The sequence below is a fragment of the Equus asinus genome, chromosome 4 (genome assembly GCF_041296235.1).
Source record: "Equus asinus isolate D_3611 breed Donkey chromosome 4, EquAss-T2T_v2, whole genome shotgun sequence".
In the NCBI taxonomy this organism is placed as follows: domain Eukaryota; kingdom Metazoa; phylum Chordata; class Mammalia; order Perissodactyla; family Equidae; genus Equus; species Equus asinus.
Window position 1 is genome coordinate 138,002,745 of NC_091793.1, and position 22,054 is coordinate 138,024,798.

Below are 22,054 nucleotides of genomic sequence, written 5' to 3' on the forward strand. Positions count from 1 at the left end.
CATTTTTTGTTTGTTGCTGATATATGCAGTTGATTTTTGCATATTGATCTTGTAGTCATTAGCCTTGCCAAATTCCCTTATTAACTCTGATAGTTTATCATGGTGTCTGAGATTAATGACAGTTTTATTTCTTTTCCAATCCTAATACCTTTTCTTTCTTTTCTTGCTTTATTGCCAAATATTCTGTTATATTTCTAATGTCTTTAGGCTCTGCAGTACCTTCTCTCTCTTTTTCTTGATTAACATTTCTGAAGGTCTTTTCAGTGTGGATCCAATCAGGAGAGAGAAATCACACAATTATTTAAATAGGGAAAGTTTAATATAAAGAATTAACAACTGTAACAGGGGATTGGAGTAATGAGAGATTGGCTAGTTAGAAGTAAAGAGAACTCTCAAGAATATAGGAATAGCAGGTATAAGGAGCAGTCACCAACTCCAGGCCTGGGGCAAGGCAGAGGGCCTGAGGAAGAGCATGTGCCTCCAGGGCTGAGATCCAGGCTCTGTTGGAGGGGGCGCAGCTGTGGATGGCAACTCTCCACGTCAGAATCTTCCCTTCCTCAGAGTTTGTTCTTGCTGCCTCTTGTGGGTGGTAGTGGTTTGCTGGTTTAGTGTCTTTTCTAAACTGTTTTTGTGAAGTCTGTATTCTTTGTTATGTGTGGCCACTGAAGCATCTGTGTGTTAGCTTAATGAGTTAGCTGGTGTTTTGACAGATTTACCTCAAACACTTGTAGCTGACAAAAAGAAAAGGAAGAAAAAGAAAAAGAAAAAAATGAAAGTTATTCTTCCAGTCTTTGCGGGTTGGCTTTGCGTTGGGGTCCTCCTTTAACACTTATCCAGGCTTCTTACAGCTCTACTTTAGCTTTCACGTCCTGCGTGTTTGGAGCCAGAAGACCTGCCAGATGTGGAAGCTTAGTCTTCTCTGAGCCTTTTCTTCTTCTTCTTCAGAGTCTTCTCTGAGTCTTCTCTTAGCCTTTTCTGAGCTTGTGTCCTGCCCTTGGGCATTTGCTTGGCTTTCTTAATTCTCTGGTATATGCAGAAGCTTTTAAAAGCTTTTGTTCCCACATTGATCTCTTCTCCCAACCTCTTAGTTCCCCAGCCTCTTAGGCTGTTTATTGCTTGTCCCAAGTGTTGTTTCTCGTCCCACCTGTTGTAGCCACTACCTGTGCCTTTAAATGTTTTCAGCAGAAGCCACCCAGGCACGCATCCTGGCTCTGGGCGTGCTCAGAGTTGGGCAAAACAAAGGGAAGCCTTTGCACCAGTCCTTCATGGGAGCTGCCACACAGGTGAGGCTCCAGTCACAATTCTTTGAGGATGATGTCTGTATTCCTTCCTAGCAATTAGCACCCGGAGTACAGACCACTGTTCTCATAGCTGCTGCCTGTCTGGGGCGTGGAGGTGGTAGACCGGTTGTTTAAAATCCCGCAGTGCTCTCTCACACAGAGCAGCAGCTTCTTTCTTCCCCAGACCTGCCCCTGGTTGTTAGAAGTTTGTGGACTGTGTTCCAGAGTTTTGCAAAAGTTGGTTCTGACAGTTTTCGCCGGCTCATTACTTGTTTTGGAGGAGGAACAGAGTCTTGGGATTCCTTACTCCTCTGTTTCAGTGACCATTTTGGTGACCAGTGGTGATGGTGCTTGTAACAGTGCCACAGAGATGTCAGGTCTCTCTGTTGTCTGCAGTGCTGCTGGCCTTTGGCTACCATGCTACTGAGCTGGGGAGAGAAGGGAGATGGAAATAACTTAAGGTAAAACATCGCAACTCGAGCATCTTACCGAAGTTCAGTTGTTTCTGTTGGATTGACGCTTCTCAGTGGGTACTGAATTTTGGTTAGTTGCAAAGTGCTGAAATGATTGATTTTAGTTGTTTAGTTGTTTAGCACATATTTTCATAGTTTTAGAGGGAGAGCAAAATCAGCAAGGTCCCCTCTCCATGATTCTGGAAGTCAGTCTCTCTTCTGGAACATTTTGAAAGAGAATAGTAATGGGAAGCATTATAAAGACAAAATAAATTTTCAAAACTATGATAATGGTATATCTATATATCAACGAAATAGACAATGTTCAGAAATAATCCCAAAGTCACATGGGAATTCAGTGTATAATGGATGGCATTTTAAATCTGTGGGAAAAAGACTTGTACTTAATGATGAGAGAACAATGTAACCATTTATGAAAATTAAATGAACAAATAAATCAATGGAATGCACACTTTAAAAATGCTACTTTCAGCATAAAGATCAAGGTAAAGTGTCAGCATTCACATGTGGTACGTGGAGTAAATTCGGACACATGGCTCAACACTAAGGCTGTAAATGATGAGGGTGTGGCTTTGTTGCATGGCATTGGGGCTGTCTGCTTACAATGGCCCCTATGTAGGATCAACGTTCAGCGGCAGATGGAGTGGTGGGGAAGGTGAGGCCTGGCAGCTCAGCGTCTAAGTGGGCGATACCGCTGCTCAGCTCGGCCTCCCATTTCTGGGCATGAAGCTGAGATGGTTGCGAGTTAAGTACTTTTCTTAGAGTTGTTTTGAGGCAAAAATCCCATGCTTATTAAGAAAAAGTATGTTTTCTGAAGCAAATATTTAGAGAAAGGAAATCTTATGGGTTTATCTTATATCTTTTAATATATTTTATTTTTTTCTACAAGAAGGCTTTTTTCCCCAGTGTTTATTTTACCTTTGCGTTTAGAACTGTCGTTACCTATAGGTAGAATTTATGTTGGCTCTTATTTTTACCTGGAGATAGCCTCGCTTTAATGGTTTGTTTCCAAAACGGTTTTTTTTTTTTAAAGATTTTATTTTTTTCCTTTTTCTCCCCAAAGCCCCCCAGTACATAGTTGTATATTCTTTGTTGTGGGTCCTTCTAGTTGTGGCATGTGGGATGCTGCCTCAGCGTGGTTTGATGAGCAGTGCCATGTCTGCACCCAGGATTCGAACCAACGAAACACTGGGCCACCTGCAGCGGAGCGCGCGAACTTAACCACTCGGCCACGGGGCCAACCCCCAAAACTGTTTTTTAAAATCTTTTAGTATAAAGGAAGCTAGATGACTTCATTAATAACTGTAGAATGCTAACTTCTTTAAAGTACCTGGAATTATTTTGTTAGTAGCATGCAAGTAATTTTTTAATTATGTACTTATGTTCCATTTTAATCATTATTTTCTTGTTTTCTTAACTTCACCTGAGTCTCAGAGTTCTTTAAAGTATATTAACTATTCATTAATCTTGATCCTATGGAATCATTAAGGCTTCCTTTCCTTTCTCCAAAAAAAAGTGTTATAGTCCATATACTTCACTTTAAGTAGGTGTAAACTATTGTGGTGCTAATCTTTTCTTTTTGAATATTTATTCTGTTTCTCACAAAATTTAATTTTAACCTTTTATACTGTGACAAAACTTTCATGGACTTGATGTGGGAAAGGAGCTTGAATTTGAGTTCCTAACGTGAAAGGGGCTTTACGTCTATCCCCTCACAAAACCCTGACCCTGCTATGTGGCGTGGTGTAATCATCCCTGTCACTGCGGCCATGCAAGTAGGAGATGTCCTCTCTGTGTCACTGTTGAGACCCCTGAACCTTGGAATAGTTAAGCAAATTGCTCAAAGTCACGTTACTCCTAAGTGACAGGGCCAGAAGTAAAGCCAAGGTTTTCCTGACTCCAAAGCTTTTGAGCTTCTGACTACACATTGTTTTCATTACGCAAGGGATTTAATAAATATTTGTCGAACGAAGCAATGGCAGAGACCCTGAGAGCTTTCTGTCGCTGAAGCGTGTCTAGGTTTTGTATCTACTCCTGTGTTTGTTGACTGTTCACTGTGTCGCAGGCACTCTGCCCTGAGCCTTTGCTATTCTTTGTAGATACTCAGACTTTTGTCGCTTAGTTTCCATTAGGGTCAAGAACTTTTAATTTCTATTTTCTGTTTTTATTGTCGAGGTTGTTGCTTTTGTTTTGCAAATCAGCCCTGTGACAGACTCTGAACCTGAACTATTGAGGACGTAATTCTAGGTGGAGCCAGTGTTAGCCTGACAGGCTAGGTAAACACCTGAATGCTTACTTTGATCGGAGTTGAACTCTGTGCTCTGAAATGAACCTACTTGCTGAGTTTTTCTAAGATTTAGCAAGGGGAAATAAATCGTTGTGGTTTTCTGTTCTCTTTCAGCTTTCAGAAGAATTATTAGATAAATGGCTCTCCTACCCAGAGTCCCAGCATGTACCCCTCTCCCAGCATATGCTTGGTTTTGCTGTGAAATCTGTTACACAGATGGTAATGGGTAGTACGTTTGAAGATGGCCAGGAAGTCGTTCGCTTCCAGAAGAATCATGGCACAGTAAGTCTAGGGCCAAATTAAAATTATTCTTTCATCACATTGGATAGTTGAATAATGCAGACTTTGCCTCTCAAGATGAAAGTTTAAGATTCTGTAGTATAGTTTCCTTGTTTTGGGCTAAAAGCAACAGTGCAAGCAATGATAATTGTCTTTTTAAAAATTACTTTTTTAAGCTCTTACTTTTTGAAATTTAAAAAGTGGAGATGACTAAAGAAATTTTCTTTTAATATTTAGCAAATATGTTATAATACTGAATTCTATAATAAAGAGAAAAAACTGTATTTAATAGACTAGACTATGTCCTATATAAAAAGAAGTTAAAGTCAGTGGAACATTAAAATGCTAATAAAATGCATGTGATTTGAAGAAAGCCCAATTCAGTTTGAAATTCATTTACTGTGTGCCTTTCGTAGATTCACATATGGAATTTATTTATTATTTTCTATTTTTATCAATGTCAACATTAATTTATTTGGTTCAAATCATACTTAGGTCATTTACCGCATTTTGGCTCTCTGAGAAGTTTATTGCTTATTTTATTCAAATCTATAGAAACAAGTAAATAATCAAGATAATGTGTTTAAAAAAATCACTAGGAACTGTGGCTTAACACCCTGTCACTGTTTAATATTATACTTTTTCCCATTAAAATGGTTTTATTAGTTGTGTTTGATGATTAAAAAATAGACGTTTCTTCTAGAACATTCACATATTCAGGAGCATAAAAATAAAAGTGGAAAAATCACTCTAAATTCTACTTCCTAGAGTAAACTGTTCTTTGTACCCAGGCGAAATAAATTGGTTAGGGAATTCCTAAAATGTTTTCAAATTTTAATGGAGAATCAATTTTTGACTCAGTTGAGAGGTGATGTTTTTTCATGTTGGTGAGACAGCATTTTTTAAAGGAAGACCTCCGCTATCATTCCCAAGATTTTCTTCTAAGCTGCTGTTACCTGTACCTATTTTATACTGGCATTTTCTTTCTCTTCCTTTTTCTTTCTTTCTTTGTAGCTCAAAATAGAAATAATTTCCAACTTACAGAAAAGTTGCACCTACTACAAGGAACCCCCACTGCCTGTACCCAGGGTCGGCAGTTGTTTACATTTTGCCTCATTTGCTTTTGTCATTCATTATCTGTCTTTCTGTCTATTCATCCATCCGTCTGCCCATCTCTCTATTCATTCCTTCCCCTATTACCTGAACCCTGTGACAGTAAAGTGCAGATTTTGCCTCTTTTCCCCTAAATTCTTCAGTCTGTATTTCCTAAAAACAAAGATGTTCTCTTATATAGACAACATAGTTTTCAAACTTGGGAAATTTAACATTCATACACTAGTATTACCTAGAGCCCATATTCAGATTTTGGTGGTCAGACCTCTTTGATGTGGAACATTTCCTCAGCTTTTCTTTGTTTTGTGACCTTGACATTTTTAAAAGTACCGGCCAAGTATTTTTTGAAATGTCCATCAATTTGGGTTTGAGTAGATTCAGATGATGTATTTTTGGAAGGAATCTGGTATTTTCTTAATGCTACCAGAAGTTGTTAAAGGAAAGTTTTCAGACCATAAGCATAACTTAAAGTCTTTCCTCAAATGATCTTTTGATGTCTGAAACACCAAGGGGTTGCTGTTGTCCAGTCAGGCCGCAGGAGTAATAACCAGTTGTGACTGCAGGGACAGTGACTTCTGCCCCGTCACTGCCGCTTGGCTGACAGCAGTGGGGAGGTGGCATCAGTGTAAGGTGCACGCCCATCTCGCAGGTGTTGGACTGTGAGGAAATGTACATGCCACGTTGAGTTGCGTACCGCTTCAGAACTGCCCTCCCAAATCATTGTCTCAGTTATCTTCCCCCAGCATTAGTGTGCTCTTTCCTTGTGCTTTGACGTGTAGAATTATTGATCCTTCAAATATTTGCCTACCTAATAAGTGGAAAATGATATTTCATGATTAAAGTTATTTTTTTACTGTTTGTGAGGTTAAACTTCATTTAATATTTTTGTGGATCTCTTGTATTTCCTCATTTGTGGGCTGCTTTCTCACGTCCTTCACCAATACTTCTATTGTTGTGTTTCTTTTTCTTACTGATCTGCAAGAGCTCTTAATTTTTATCTCTAGTTTTCATTTGCTTTCATTTTTATTTATAGTGCTTTTTAAAGAAATATTTTTTTAAAACAATTTTAGGTTTACAATAAAATTAAGAGGAAGGTACAGAGACTTATATACCCCATGCATCTACACATGCACAGCCTCCCCGTTATCAACATCACTCACCAGAATGGTACATTTTTTGCCAAGGATGAACCTACATTGACAAATTGTCATCATGCAAATCCATAGTTTACCTAAGAGTTCACACTTTGTGTTGTACATTCATTGGGTTTGGACAAATGTATAATGACATGTATCCATCATTGTAATATCGTACAGAGTATTTTCACTGCCCTGAAAATCCTCTGTACTCTGCCTATTCATCTTTTCTCCATCCCCCGGCTCCTGGCCACCACTGATGTTTTTATTGTATCCATCGTTTGGCCTTTTCAAGAATGTCATGTAGTTGGAATCATACAGTACGTAGCTTTCTCAGATTGGCTTCTTTCACTTAGTAATATGCATTTAGGGTTCCTCTATGTCTTTCATGGTTTAATAGCTCATTTCTGGGTTTTTTTGGCGAGGAAGATTATCGCTGAGCTAACATCTCTTGCCAGTCTTCTTTTTGTTTAAGGAAGATGGTCCCTGAGCTGACATCTGTGCTAGTCTTCCTCTATTTTGTATATAGGACATTGCCACAGTGTGGCTTGATGAGCAGTGTGTAGATCCGCACCCGGGATCTGAACCCGTGAACCCTGGGCCACTGAAGCGGAGTGTGCGAACTTAACCACTACACCACTGGGCCAGCCCCAATAGCTCGTTTCATTTAGTGCTGGATCGTACTCCATTGTCTGGATATGACAGCTTATCCATTCACCTACTAAAGAACATCTTGGTTGCTTTCAAGTTTTGATAATTATGCATCAAGCTACTGTAAACATCTGTGTGCAGGTTTTTGTGTGGACGTAAGTTTGCAACTCCTTTGGTTAAATACCAAAGAGCATGATTGCTGGATCATATGGTAAGAGAATGTTTAGTTTTGTACGAAGCTGCTTTTGAGGATTCTACTGATGTGTCCTCTAGCTCAGAGATTCTTTCCTCAGCTGTGACCAGTGTATGAATAAGCCTATCAGAGGCATTCTTCTTTTCTGTTATAGTGTTTTTGATCTCTAGTGTTTCTTTTTGGTTCTTTCTTAGGATTTCCATCTCTTTGCTTAGGTTGCCTGTTTGTTCTTGCATGCTGTCTGCTTTATCCTTTACCTAAGGATACTTTAGAGCCCTTATTAATATTAATCGTACTAGTTTGAAATTTTAATTTAACCATATTAATCATAGTTGCTTTACTTTCCTGGTCTGGTATTTCCAACGTCCCTGCCTGGTCTGGTTCTGATGCTTGCTCTGTTTCTTCGAACTGCGTTTTTTGCCTTTTGGTGTGCCTTGTACCTTCTTCTTGACAGCTTGACATGATGGACTGGGTAGAAGTAACTGGTGTAGGTAGGCTTTAGCGATGTGGCGGTGAGGGGTGGGGAAGGGGAGGTGTTCCACAGTCCTGCGAGTCCGTCTCAGTCTCTGAGTGAGCCTGCGCCTCTGGACTGTGGGCCCCACGAGTGCTTCTCAGTGTTTTCTGCCCTGTGAGGTGGGACAGGATGGCTAGAGTGGTCTGGAGTTGGGTAATTCCCCTCCCCCACGTGGAAGGCTAGAGCTGCCTGGAGTTGGGTATTTCCCTGCCCCAGGTCAGTTAGGCTCTGATAAGACCCCAGCAGGTCCGGCTCTGTTGACTAGTTTCCCCTGAGGGCGGGCCTTGTTGAGAACACAGTGCTTGGCCTCCCCCTACTGGAAGCCTGAGGGGATTTTCCTTCCATATTTGCTGTGGGAACCTGGTCAAGCTCCGGCAGGTAAATCTCACAATATTTTGGGGAGCCCCCCTATAACTCAGTCCCCCTGGAGTTTTTAACTCTCAGAGTTGTGTGCACTGAACCTCCAGCAGTTTGTTAGTATGGTTTGGGTGTTCCTGCCCCAGCGCCGGTTCCTAAGCTGGTTTCCACTTGTGAGTCTGTTCCAGTAAGATGGGACTCCCTGTTTTCTCCTGTCTCTCCAATCTTGGGGGCCTCAGTTTGCCCCGGTTCCACCCATGTGTTAGGGGTCCAAGAAGAGTTGTTGATTTTTTCAGTCTGTTCAGGTTTTCGTTGTTGCAATGGAGTAGCTAAATGCATTCAGCTTTTTCATTATGAATTTTTTCCCTGTGCTGTGTCATGCTTAGAAATTCCTTTCTCGCTTTGAGTATAATATAATAATTACTAATATAAATTACTAATTAATATAAATTATATATAATATATATTATAAATTATATGAAATATAATTATTATATAATTAATATAAATTACCAATATAAATTACTAATATAAACATTTACTGCACATTTTTGCAGTACTTTTTTTTTCTGAGGAAGATTTGCCCTGAGCTAACATCCATTGCCAGTCTTCTTCTTTTTTTTGCTTGAGGAAGATTAGCCCTGAGCTAACATCTGTGCCACTCTTCCTCTACTTTTTCTATATGGGTCACCACCACAGCATGGCTGATGAGTGGAGTAGGTTTGCACCTGGGATCCACACTGGTGAACCCTGGCTGCTGAAGCAGGGTGCTCGGAACTCTAACCTCCCGGCCATGGGGCTGGCCCCTACAGTACTTTTTATACTTTAATGTTTTACATTTAAGTAATCTGAAAGTTTATCTTTGTTAGGTAAGAGTTGAGGACTCTTAACTGTAATAATAATTTTTCAAATATTTAGCATTGATTAATAAGTGTTATGTTCTTTCCTCAAGTTCTTTTAGAACTTTTGAATAATAAACAAGTTAAAGTTTTTTCAGGAGCTAATTACCCAATTTTGAAATAATTGGAAGCCTATTCCATTGTTTACTATCTCCAAACCTTTGACTAATTTTTAACTTTTTTCTGGATCTCAGCCAGTGCTCACCAATATCACAGGTGAAGTAAAAATATGGAATTCCCTATGAATTTTATTTATCCACTGGTGCAATTATAATAAAAAATAGAGAATTGGCTCTATTGCCATGTTCTTTTCCTCCCCATTCCTACTCCTAATAAGAAAAGGAACTTTTGACTTTCCAATTATAACTAATTTGCAAGTGCCTTCACTGAAATTATTAAAATATAGTTGTGCCCTGTCCTCAGAGACTACGTAGTAAATGCTTATGCAGCCCACTTAAAAGGTAGAGCTTCTCAGATCCCTAGGTGAGACAGGAGTGCCTCATTTATTAGCTTAAACTGCTCGGTATTATCTAGAGAGCCTACTTATCAGATAATAGGTATGTTTTCCTATTTTCAGGTTTGGGCTGAGATTGGAAAAGGCTTTCTAGATGGATCACTTGATAAAAGTGCAAATCGGAAAAAACAATATGAAGATGGTAAGTTTTGCCACTCTTAATTTTTAATAAAGACAAAAGAAAGTATGCCCCAATTTTAGCAGGGTTATCTCTGAATCATGAGATTATAGGTCATGTGTGTTTTGTCTATGTTTTTCTCCTACATTTCCTATAACGAAAGTTTTTCTTTTCTTTTTTGCTAAGGAAGATTCTCCCTGAGCTAACATCCATGCCAGTCTTCCTCTGTTTTATAGTGTATGGGCTGCCAGCACAGCATGGCTGCTAACAGAGTGGTGTAAGTCCATGCCCAGGAACTGAACCCAGGCCACCGAAGCAGAGCGCACTGAACTTAACCACTAGGCCACCAGGGCTGGCCCCATGAAAGTTTTTCTTAAACAAAAAAGAGGACAAAGCAGTGAGTTAGTAAACAAAACTCTAGCACTTGCTGCAGAATGAAGGTGCTGTGGAACTGGTACAGCCTACAGCCTTGATGAAAGTCAGGGTAAATCCTGGAAAAGCGATTTGATGATATATATGAGAGTCATAAAATAATGGATTAGATTATCTAAAAGAAGAAAATATTCATGAGTATTTTTTTTTTTTGAGGAAGTAGCCCTGAGCTAACATCTGCTGCCAATCCTCCTCTCTTTTGCTGAGGAAGACTAGCCCTGAGCTAACATCTGTGCCCATCTTCCTCTGCTTTATGTGTGGGATGCCTACCACAGCATGGCTTGACAAGCAGTGCCATGTCCGCACCCAGGATCCCAACCGGCAAACCCCTGGCTGCCAAAGCAGAATGTGCGAACTTAACCGCTGTACCACTGGGCTGGCCCCTCATGAGTATTTTTTATAGTGCTATTTCTACAAGTAGAAAACCAGAAATAATCAAATTGTCCAACAATATAGGAATTAGGAAATAAGGAAATAGTATCAACATGATTAAATATTCTATAGATATTTGTAAAAAATGTAGCAACATAAAAAATTCTTGCCATTTTGAGTAAATTTGGCATTGGTTACAACATTGAAAATCTACACAGAAAAATAGCGAATTTAGTTTAAGATGTCTCCCCTAAATTTTTCTCCCTCTTTTCTTTTTGTTCTGTATTTTCTGCCAGTAATTTAATGATTGTAATGCTTTAATATGTTTATTCTGAGCTGCTTCACTTTCTTTTTTGGAAGTAGGCTGGGTAAATTAAAATACATAGGCTGCATTGGAATAATGGATTATTTTCCATATATAATAGTATTACTTCCTGGGATTCTCTTCCTTTATTCTTTGAACGAGTGTTTATTGGGGCCTGTGTGTGCTAGGCAATATTCTATGTACAGGAGACAAAAATCCTGTCCTCATGGGGCTTCCCATTCTAGTGAGTCCCTTGATGTCCCAACATAAGTCCAGAAAAACCAATTTACTTGACACGTTTTCTGGTATCTTGTTTTCATCATCATTCTGATCGTCTTGATGCATGCGTTTGGATTAATTCCCCTTAAAAAAAAATGTGTTTCACAAATATTGGTTCAATTGATATAAAATGAAAATTAATTTGTATTCTTTGATTCTAAATAAAAGTAGATTATCTAGCATAATATGTTCGTTGCACTGTCACATGGGCATAGATCAGATTTGAGCTGTCATTGAAAATGACTATGTTTTGGTATTTATATGAGTGGGATCCTGTGGCTGGATCAGTGCTTCCTTTGTTTAGGTGAGTAATTCTCAACCTGGTCTATACATTAGAATCACTTTGGGAACTTAAAACGAAAAAACTGGAGATCAGGCTCTATCCTAGACCAGTTTATTCAGAATCTGGGATAGAGGTGCCCTGGGCATCAGATATTTTTATAAAAGCTCTCCACACTATTCTGATGTGCTTGTAGGGTTGAGAATGTACCACAGTAGTTCCCAAATTTTACTACACATTGGATCTTTTAAAAAACATTGAAGCCTGGCTTCTACTCCTAAACGTTCCGATTTAATTGGTATGAGGTGTGACTTATATTTCTTATGTTTTACAGTTTTTTTAAAAAAGGTTTCTAGGTGATTCTGTGTAGCAAAGTTTGGGAACCCCTGTATTACAGTATTAATAGTTTCTCATTTTAATCACTAATGTGTTATATTTATTCAATTCTATAAATATTTAGTGAAGATCTATAATATCCTGGTATGTTTTTGGTGCTGAGGAGATGTCAGTGAACAAAACAAACAAAAATTCCTGTCCTTGTGGCACTACATTCTAGTGTGAAGAGGCAGGCGATAATCTAAATAAGTAAACTGAATAGTGTGTTAAAAGATGACAAGTGCTATGGAGAAATTAAATCAGGAAGGGGAATGGGGAGTGTTCGGGGTGGGGAGGTTGTGATTTTAAATAAGGTTTTTAGGAAAGGCCTCATGAAGATTAGGTGACTTGAGCAAACACTTGCGAAAGATAAGGAAGCCTGTCAGTGCAGATCATGTGCATATCCGCATAGCCAAAGGAAGTGTATTCCACATTGAGGAAAAGCAATTGCAAAATCCTTGAGATGAGATTCTTCCTCACCGGGAGGTACAACCAGGAGCTGTGTGGCTGGAGTGAAGTAGTCAGAAAAGGAACAGAATGAGATGAGGCCAGAAAGATTGGGGGAGGGACAGATTTTGTCCAGCTTGTAGATCATTGTATGACTAGGTTGTTACTATGAGATAGGAAACCACTGGGAGGTTTTGAGCAGAGTTATGATCTGAGTTATGTTTTTAAAGGATCACTCTGGCTGCTGTGATAGATTATAGGAGCCCAGAGCAGAAGCAGAGAGAGTAATTAGGGAGCTGTTATGGGCTAGGACTATGTGGCAGGCAGCAGGAAATATAGAATGAAAAAAAGAGTAAGGGAGAATAATTCTGTATTTTGAAGACAAAACCACCAACATTGGCTGATAGATGTGGGTTGTAAGAGTGAAGGAGTCACCAAGGTCATTGGAAAATAAAGTTATTAGGAAATAAGATGGGGCATACTGTGGGAGAATCCAGTTTTGGGGGGAAATATCAAGAGTTCAGTTTTGGATGTGTTATTTATTTATTTCTTTAAAGGTTGGCACCTGAGCTAACAACTGTTGCCAATCTTTTTTTCCCTTCTCCCAAAATCCCCCCAGTACATAGTTGTATATTTGTTAGTTGTGGGTCCTTCTGGTTGTGGCATGGGGAACGCTGTCTCAGCATGGCTTGATGAGTGGTGCCATGTCCACGCCTGGGATCCGAACTGGCGAAACCCTGGGCTGCCGAAGGAGAGCGTGCGAACTTAACCACTTGGCCATGGGGCCGGCCCCCTGTTTATGTTGTGTTTAGTATGCTTCAGACCTCCAAGTGGAGATGCTGAGTTGGTTGTTAGATGTATGAGTCTAGAGTTCAGGAGAAAGATGTCCTGACTGGAAATATAAATTTGGGAGTGTTCAGTACGTAGATTGTATTGAAAGTTTAACACTGGTGATCACCAAGGTAATGAATGTAAATAGGAAAAGAGAAGAGGTCCAGAAACTGAGCCTACAGACCTTGGACATACCATTGTTAAGAAATTTGAGAGATGAGAAGGAATCAACAAAGGAACCTGAGGATGAGCAGGCAGTAAGTGGGAGGAAAGTGTGGAATCCTGGGAGCCAAATGTGAAAGTGTTTCCTGGAGCGTAAGCGATCAACATGGGAACTGAGAAGTGCTCTTTGGATAATTTTATTGACTGTTGGATATCAGTTATTCTGTATCTTTTAGATTTCAGAAATTTGCTTTTTTGATGATTTCACATCTGTTTCTGACCCCAAATGAGTGATGCGTGACTTGGGAGAAGAGTGGAGTTGAGGACAGAATTTAGAAGGAAGGTGGATGATACCAGGGAAGACGGCTGTGTGGGTGGAGGCCTCTAAGGTGCTGGCATTGTTCTGCTTCTCAGCCTGGGTGGCGATGTTGTGGATATCTGCTTTATGATGATTCCTTAAATTGTGCATATATGTTTTATGTACTTTTTTTGTGTGTATGTTAAATTTAGCAAAAAGAAAATAGATGTTTTAAATGTAAATTAGCTTTTTTAAAATTGTTAATTACTACTCTTTTACTTTTGGAAGTTTTATTCTGCACATAGTAACATTGTACAGAAATATTAGGTCAGCACAGCTGGACCAGGTCAGAACAATGGCCCCCACCAATGTCTCAGTTTCCAGAGAGGTCTCTCCTCTCACCAAGGTGCTCCCAGAGCCCACCAGGTAAAGTATCGCCATAAGCACCAAGTGAGCAGATCAGAGTACAGAGCCTGGCTGAGAGAATGTGATGGCCTCTAGACAAGATCCTATGCTGATATTCATGACAGCTGAAAGATCTGATGTGGCAACTCCCAGTCTGCAACACCAAGGGGTTCAACATTTCCTACCCTCTTGCCTATAACCCACTGGCATATTTAACTGTTTCAAGATTCTGTGTTCCCCTTAAGATGGTTCTTTTGGACATTAGTCAGCTATCCGTCCCCTTGCTAGCAAGCTGTAATAAAAAGTCCTTTCTCTCCCAAAAAAAAAAAAAAAAAATTAAAAATGTTCAGTCTTCACAAGGGCTTATATTCTCAAATCTTCTTTGTTTTTCTTCTTTAAGCCCTTATGCAACTGGAATCTATTTTAAAGAAAATCATAAAAGAACGAAGAGGAATGAACTTCAATCAACATATTTTCATTGACTCCTTAGTACAGGGGAACCTTAATGACCAACAGGTGATGTAATTGTTAAATGTTTATCAAATAAAATATAATCACACATGTATAGAGTGTGCTTTTTATTCAGTTTAATCCAGATGCCCTCCTAGAATTCAGTGGCTTCTCTTTTATTGTACATCATCCATAAATAGTACAAGAATTTAGTTCCTATTTTTTTAGCTCTTTGAAGCAGCTGTATATTATTTAATATTTGGGTAAGCAAATATTGGACCACAATTCTCTGATCATAACAGAGGAGGACAAGTATAAACCTTTATCGCCTAAGCTGCTCTACCTGTGTGGCCAGGCATGGCAGCCTGGCTTCTTCCCAGTGTATGTCTGTCACCCCTAGCACACTGCTGTGTGGCGTTGTCAGGCAAAGGACAGGACTATAGCCATTATTGCCTCACCTGTTCATTGTAGGAATCTTCTGTCCCACTCGACATGTGCAAGTCTTCATAGACAGAATTGGTTTCCAGGTGTATGTGGGTGCAGAAATCGAATCAGGCTGAGGGCACTGGCAGACTCTCCTCTGTCCTGTGGCTTTGTTGCTGTCCCAGGCCAAGCCAGAAGGATAGAGCTGAGCCAGTTTGTTTGCAAAAATGTGTCATGAGCCAATAATATTACCGATAAGTGTTTACTGCATCGAGGAGGCAATGCAATATTTAGGTTGGTTATTTACATTATTTTAAAATTTTTTTCTGAGGAAGAGTAGCTCTGAGCTAACATCTGTTGCCAATCTTACTTGGTTATTTACATTATATAGATGTTTTTTAAGTGAAAAACATCATAAAGAAATAATACACTTTTTTCCTTTCCTTGACCATAATTCTATACTCTAGATTTTTTTAGCGTAAGGCATAATACGGGACACCTTACGTTTCACCCTTTCTAAACTTAGTTTTGTTTCCTAGATCCTAGAAGACAGTATGATATTTTCTTTGGCCAGTTGCATAATAACTGCAAAATGTAAGTATAAATTGATTTCTTTTTGAGATAGATTATAAAATATACAAGGGTAAAGCTATTCTAAAATAAAGGTAACACTCTTTGCAAGACCTCTTTATAACTTCCCTTCCCTCTTCTTTTTACTCTTGTTTGAAACGCTCTTGTACACAGGTACCTTTTTTTTTTTTTTTTTTTTACCCCAGGTGCTCTGTGCCACCTCTGAACATTGCCATAAATTTCTTGACACAGTTTATGGATTGTGAATTCTAGTTAGTGGCTTTAAAATGAACTGCTATTGACACCTTTCCAACCGGAGCAGTGAGCTTTTCAATTTCCTGCTGCGGCTTTTCTCTTTGACTCCAACCCGGTCTCCTATTGTTAAGGTCTACCAACAGAGGATATAGGCCACAGAAAGCATGATTTAAAAGAATTCCTCTTTTGGTAGAAATGAAGGTGATTTTTATTTAAAATTCTAAAAGGTGTGACATGTTTCTAAGTTTCCTTACTGGTTTTTAGTTTAGCAGAGTACCATTCTTTCATACAGTGTTAATAAAAATTTGTGTATATCCGTAAAAATACACTAATATAAAAAGCTGAAAGAAGTGTTGAAACATGAGTTTAAAATCCAAAAAAATTTATGTTTACTTGAAGCATTTCATTTCAAATGCTAATTAAGGAAATTTTCTTAAAAACAGTGAGTACAAATGTAAACTTCCCATAAATTTTTCTTCTTTGTAAAATTTTTGCTATCTAGAGATGTTGAGATGTTATCAATTAAATGGAGTTTAGGTAAGTCAAAATAATACAATACAATACAATACAATAGAAATAATACAAAAATAATGTATTGAACCTTTTAAAGAAACAACTTGTTTAAAAATTTATTACATTAAAATATATCTTTGCGAGAGACCTTCGAAAAGTCTGACTCGTGCTCTGGATGCCATAAAAAGTGATCATTCCAAGGTCGAATTCATATTTTAATCTTATTTGCAGTTTTGGGGGGAATTTTCAGAGTATGGCTATTTCTTTGCATATGGGTTGGTTGTTTTTTAAGGCATCTCTGAAGTTTCTGAGTGGCAGACAGCGGGAAACCTTAATTAAAGTCCCCCCTGCTACTTATTAGCCTTGAGCAAGATACTGCCTCTGTGTTTTCTCCTTTTCTCCAATACGAGTTCAGTTCTGGACGACCTCCCCAATGTATCTTTCAACTATAAAATTGTGTCTTGGTTCAGTATTGTAATTAAAGAAAGTTTAGTGGCTTAAAATCACATTTTTAAGCTATCCTAGTCGTACTTTTTAATAGAGTTCTACAAAAGAACCAGTGTTGGAGATTATTATGCTTATACAGTTATATTAATTTTAAGTGATAATATAGTCAAATAGGGTATATGAATGCCTACTGTATGCAAATCCTTGTGCTAAATCTTTCAATATTGTGTATTACTGTATATTGTTGTAAAATTGCATACATATACGTATGGCACACTGCACAAGTTTTCACATCACTGGTGAAATAGAAATTCGGCAGTTCACTCGAAAGCCATAATAAAGAAGCGTATGCAGGAAAATGTTACAGACAAGGAGCTACTCATGTGCTCTTTATGAACTCTGGATGTGAGTAAATTATCAAAATAATTGAGTACCAGATAGCTATTGATTTTATTGATGATACTATTTGGTGTAGAAAGTGAATTATGTCTTTTCCAGGCACAGGAATTGGATAATATGTGACTTAGGCAAACATTAGAAAAAAATTAACTTTGAGACAAATTTAAGTCAGCACTTAGCTCAGGAAAAGGGTAATTGATAAATAGAGATGGAAATTACTAAACATTTTAAAATGTACTTGACGTAGAAAATGTAGAGCTGTAGATAGAGTCATCTCAAGCATTATCTAGGGAGAGAGGCACTCTGTATCTGGGTGGTTCCATTCTTTTATAGTTGTAATACCAGTGGATTCCTAAAGGAAACATAACTACTCTGTTTCCTCTGTTTTATGTTCATCATGTAATTTTCTTACCTTTTCATTTCCTCAGTGAATATAATCCATAAGCCATTTTAAGTAAAAGTAAGCCATAAGCTAGTGATTTTCCAATTTTGGTGTTCATTAAAATAATTCTGGTATTTGTTAGAAGTACAGACACCTGAGCCCCACCCTAAACCTAATGAATCAGAATCTGTGGGTGTGGGATCATGCCATCAACCAGCTCCCAGGTGATTTTTGAGAACCACTGTCCTAAGGAATAACCACTCCCAGTTCTTGTAATGGTATGTCTACCCTTACAAGAAAAAATTTAGAGTATTGATTTATAGGTAAATCTCCTGCTCCTTTGATTTGTATGAGTCATTTCATTAGGGCTTCTGAGTGCACTGATAAATAAAGTTTTTGATTTTATAGTGTTGAGTGAACCAGACAATCCATCACAGTCAGCAACATTTTAACACTCCCCCAGGTGTGAAGTGTCTTTATCGTCATTACTCTTTTACCTAAGGTAAAAGGCAACATTTTAACACTCCCCCAGGTGTGAAGTGTCTTTATCGTCATTCCTCTTCTACCTAAGGTAAAAGGCAACATTTTAACACTCCCCCAGGTGTGAAGTGTCTTTATCGTCATTCCTCTTCTACCTGAGGTAAAAGGCAACATTTTAACACTCCCCCAGGTGTGAAGTGTCTTTATCGTCATTCCTCTTCTACCTGAGGTAAAAGGCAACATTTTAACACTCCCCCAGGTGTGAAGTGTCTTTATCGTCATTCCTCTTCTACCTGAGGTAAAAGGCAACATTTTAACACTCCCCAGGTGTGAAGTGTCTTTATCGTCATTACTCTTCTACCTGAGGTAAAAGGCAACATTTTAACACTCCCCCAGGTGTGAAGTGTCTTTATCGTCATTACTCTTCTACCTGAGGTAAAAGGCAACATTTTAACACTCCCCAGGTGTGAAGTGTCTTTATCGTCATTACTCTTCTACCTGAGGTAAAAGGCATTAAGTCGCTTCAGTTACTTGCCAGTTTTAAGAAAGAAATTGTCTACATTGCACTCTTTTTTGGGAGTATTCTATATTCATGTTCTATTTAATGCATTACAAATCCTGTGAACAATCATGTTTTATTTTTTAGTAGCATTTATGTATCTTCTGTCAGAAAAAAAGGAAAATAGCAAAAAAAAAGTAAGATTTTTCTTATTCTGTACTCAAACTATGAATTAGCTATTTCCATTGTTATTAATATGAATTTTCACTTAGTGTGCACCTGGGCAATCTGTTTTTTAACCACCTCTGAAGAAGTTCAGAAAAAATTATATGAAGAGATAGACCAAGTTTTTGGGAAGGGTCCTATTACTCCAGAGAAAATTGAGCAGCTCAGGTAAGAATACAATAAAAGGAAGAGGAGCTCATTAAAAACTGGTTTAACTATCTAATTTAAACCTAATGCTAATATCTAGGAAAGCTAAATATTTTAGTAGTACTTAAAATATTTACATACAGATTTTAATGGGTAATTTAATTTGCTTTTTAAAATCATAAAGTAGTGGGAAACCTTTGCATTAGCTTATATAAAATAGTATCAGTGATGTCAAGTAAGTGGAACCCTCATAACTGCTTGGTGGGAATGCAAAATGGTACATCCTGTTGGGAAACCATGTGGCAGAATTTTATAAAGTTAAACACACGCTTACCATATGACCCAGCAATTCTACTCCAAGGCATTTACCCAAGAGAAATGAACACATGTGTCCACACAGGGACTTGTTTGCAAACATTCATAGCAATATTATTCATAACAGCAAAAAACTGGGAGCAGTCCAGATGTTCATCATCTGGAGAATAGATAAATCATGTTATATCTGTACTGTGGAATATTATCAAGTAATAAAAAGTAACACAGTATCAATACATACAATAACATGGATAAATCTCATTATTTTAAGTGAAAGAAGTCAAACACAAAGACTGCCTACAGTGTGATTTCATTTAGGTGAAATTCTAGACAAAGCAAATCTGTTGTGATAGAAAGCAGATCACTGGTTGTGTGGGGCCCGGAATGGGAGGGGATCACATTACAAAGGGGTGTGAGGAAAGTTTTTAGGGTGAGAGAACTGTTCTATATCTTGTTTGTGGTTGTGGTTACACAATTGTATGCAATTACTAAAATTCACAGGTAAAATAAGTGATTTTTTTATGTGTAAGTAATACCTTAGTTAAAAAGATTTTAAAAAACAGCAGCTATGATTGCTTAAGGGGTCGGAGTCTGAGACTGGGTAGCAAGCAACCCTACCTTGGAGCATCTTTCAACTAGTATAGAAAAGAAGATAGGGACACAGCCATTGGAAAGAACTTAAAGCCATGGGTTTCACAAGGACACTTCTGTTACAGGTTCTTCAAAATGTTGGAAGTTTTATTTATTTGATTATTTATTTAATTATTTTTTTGCTGAGGAAGATTAGCTCTGTGCCAGTCTTCCTCCACTTTATGTGTGTGCTGCCACAGCATGGCTGACGAGTAGTGTAGGTCCACGCCCAGGATCTGAACCTGCAAACCTGGGTCGATGAAGTTGAGGATGGTGAACTTAACCACTACGCCATGGGGCCTGCCCTGGAAGTTTTATTTAAATTTAATACAACTATTTTTAATTTTAAAAGTAATACATACTTTTCTTTTGAAGTTTTTGTAATACAGAAGTGTATGAAGTAGGTGGCGAAGGTCTTTTGTAAATGTCGCGTTAAGAGATAACAATTATTAACTATCTTTACTATTTTTCCAGATTTTCTCTATGCTATACATATGTATTTAAAACAAAAAATTTAAAAACATTTTAAAGTACAAAACATGTCTTAAGTTCCATTTTTTCTCTAAATATGTTGTGGACAGTAGTCTTACATGTAGCAACTTCACCACATTCAATCAGTGATCAAGTTCTGTTGATCCTAATCTCCATACAACTTCCAGCTGGAAGTTTAGTTTTAGCTCTTTCCATGGCCCCCACTCTGTCCACACCACCGTCAACTTGTCTGGGGTATTTCAGCACCCTTGGATCTTGCCCTGCTCCAGTCCTTTCTCCAGATGGCTCCTGGAGCCTGTGAGTGCACACCGTAGTCACTTTGGGTGCTTTAAATACAGATAACCTGGGACCAGTCCCAAACCAACAATCTCTGGGCGTGAGAAGGTGTCAGAACCTTCTCAGGTGATTCTAATGTGTAGCTGAGTTGAGAATCACTGTGCTAGTGACCTTTCTGGATCTGAGGAGTCACATCTGGTCAGGTGACTCCCCAGGTTAAAATCCTCCAGTGATTTCCGGTTGCCATTAGGGTAAAATTTAAACTTGCTAGCCTAGCCCATGAGGCTCTTCAAGAGCTAGGCCTTGCATTCCTCTCCCGCCTCACCTCTTACTACGCGGCCGCTTCATACCCTGCGATTCACCTGCACTGAAATGCTTGTTTCTTCAAAGGCGCAGCACTCTTTCTCATCTCCCTGATTTTGCAGCCCCTTCTTTGCATAGATTCTCTTTTCGTCTCTCCTCCAGCTACCTGCAGGTTTTTGCAGGTCTCAGCCTAAGTGTTTATTTTGCGCCAAGTCCTTTCTCTGATGATGTGCTCCTGGCCTGCGTCCCCAGCGCCCTCCACTTCCTGGATCCTCGCACTTACTTTGCAGCTTTTTAAATTGTTCTTTTTTTTTTAGAAAGTCTTTTTTTTTTTTTAAAGGTTTTATTTTTCCTTTTTCTCCCCAAAGCCCCCTGGTACATAGTTGTATATTTTTAGTTGTAGGTCCTTCCAGCTGTGGCCTGTGGGATGCCACCTCAGCATAGCTTGATGAGCAGTGCCATGTCTGTACCCAGGATTCGAACCAGTGAAACCCTGGGCCTCCGAAGCGGGGCACATGGACTTAACCACTCGGCCACAAGGACCGGCCCCTAAATTGTTCATCCTTAATGTCCCTTCCTCTCTCCCTTCCCTTGCCAACTAGACTTTGAATTCCTTTGAGAGTATCTGTCTTGTTCACTGTTGTAGCTCAGTATCTAACGTAGTAGGTACCCAATAAATATTTGTTCAAAGAGGAAAGGATGTTTCCTCTTTTGTTTTTGTTTTTAGATATTGTAAACAATCAACATTCCTATGCTTACATCTTTACTAATATTTCCAATTGTTTCTAGTAAGGGCCTAGAAATGAAATTATTATTTAAGGATATATGCACTAGTTTAGTGTTTATGATTAGTGGCTATGAGGTAAGACGGACATGGGTTTGAATCCTGTCAACACCACTTACTTGCTCTATGATCTTAAACAATTGCCTCATTTTTTAAATCTGTAAAATTAGAATAATAGTAGCATCCATGAGGTTCTTACAAGGATTAAATGAGATACTCCATAGAAAGTATTTCACAGAGCTGGCTTGTGGCAAGATTTCAGAACGTTTAGCTTTTATTCTTCTCATTGTGATGCACATTAATATTTTATATTTATTGCCAAGTTACCCTTCAGAAAGGTTGTACCAATTTATACTTCCACCAACTGGATATGAGTGTGTTTTTTTCCTTTTTTGTTAATATTGTCTATTGTCACTCTTTTTCATCTTTGCTGTTCTGGCAAGTAAAAAAAAAAAAAAAGACTGC

The 22,054-nt window shown here is 38.6% G+C and overlaps 1 protein-coding gene across 7 annotated transcripts in view; it reads left to right on the top strand.

The window, feature by feature from the left end:
- CYP20A1 (cytochrome P450 family 20 subfamily A member 1) overlaps window positions 1–22,054 on the top strand; it is a 55,342-nt gene that overhangs the window by 19,263 nt on the left and 14,025 nt on the right. For 5 of the 7 annotated variants that reach the window (XR_011502987.1, XM_014827727.3, XM_070508419.1 and 2 more), the window contains 5 exons: window positions 4,155–4,322; window positions 9,760–9,838; window positions 14,400–14,515; window positions 15,412–15,466; window positions 18,690–18,810. Coding sequence is in view for 6 of the 7 variants with exons in the window: in XM_014827727.3 (XP_014683213.2) it covers window positions 4,155–4,322; window positions 9,760–9,838; window positions 14,400–14,515; window positions 15,412–15,466; window positions 18,690–18,810 (539 nt within the window). In the remaining variant the exon portion in view is untranslated. The remainder of the gene's footprint in view (window positions 1–4,154; window positions 4,323–9,759; window positions 9,839–14,399; window positions 14,516–15,411; window positions 15,467–18,689; window positions 18,811–22,054) is intronic. The other 2 variants (XM_070508418.1, XM_044768401.2) reach the window with 1 other exon arrangement.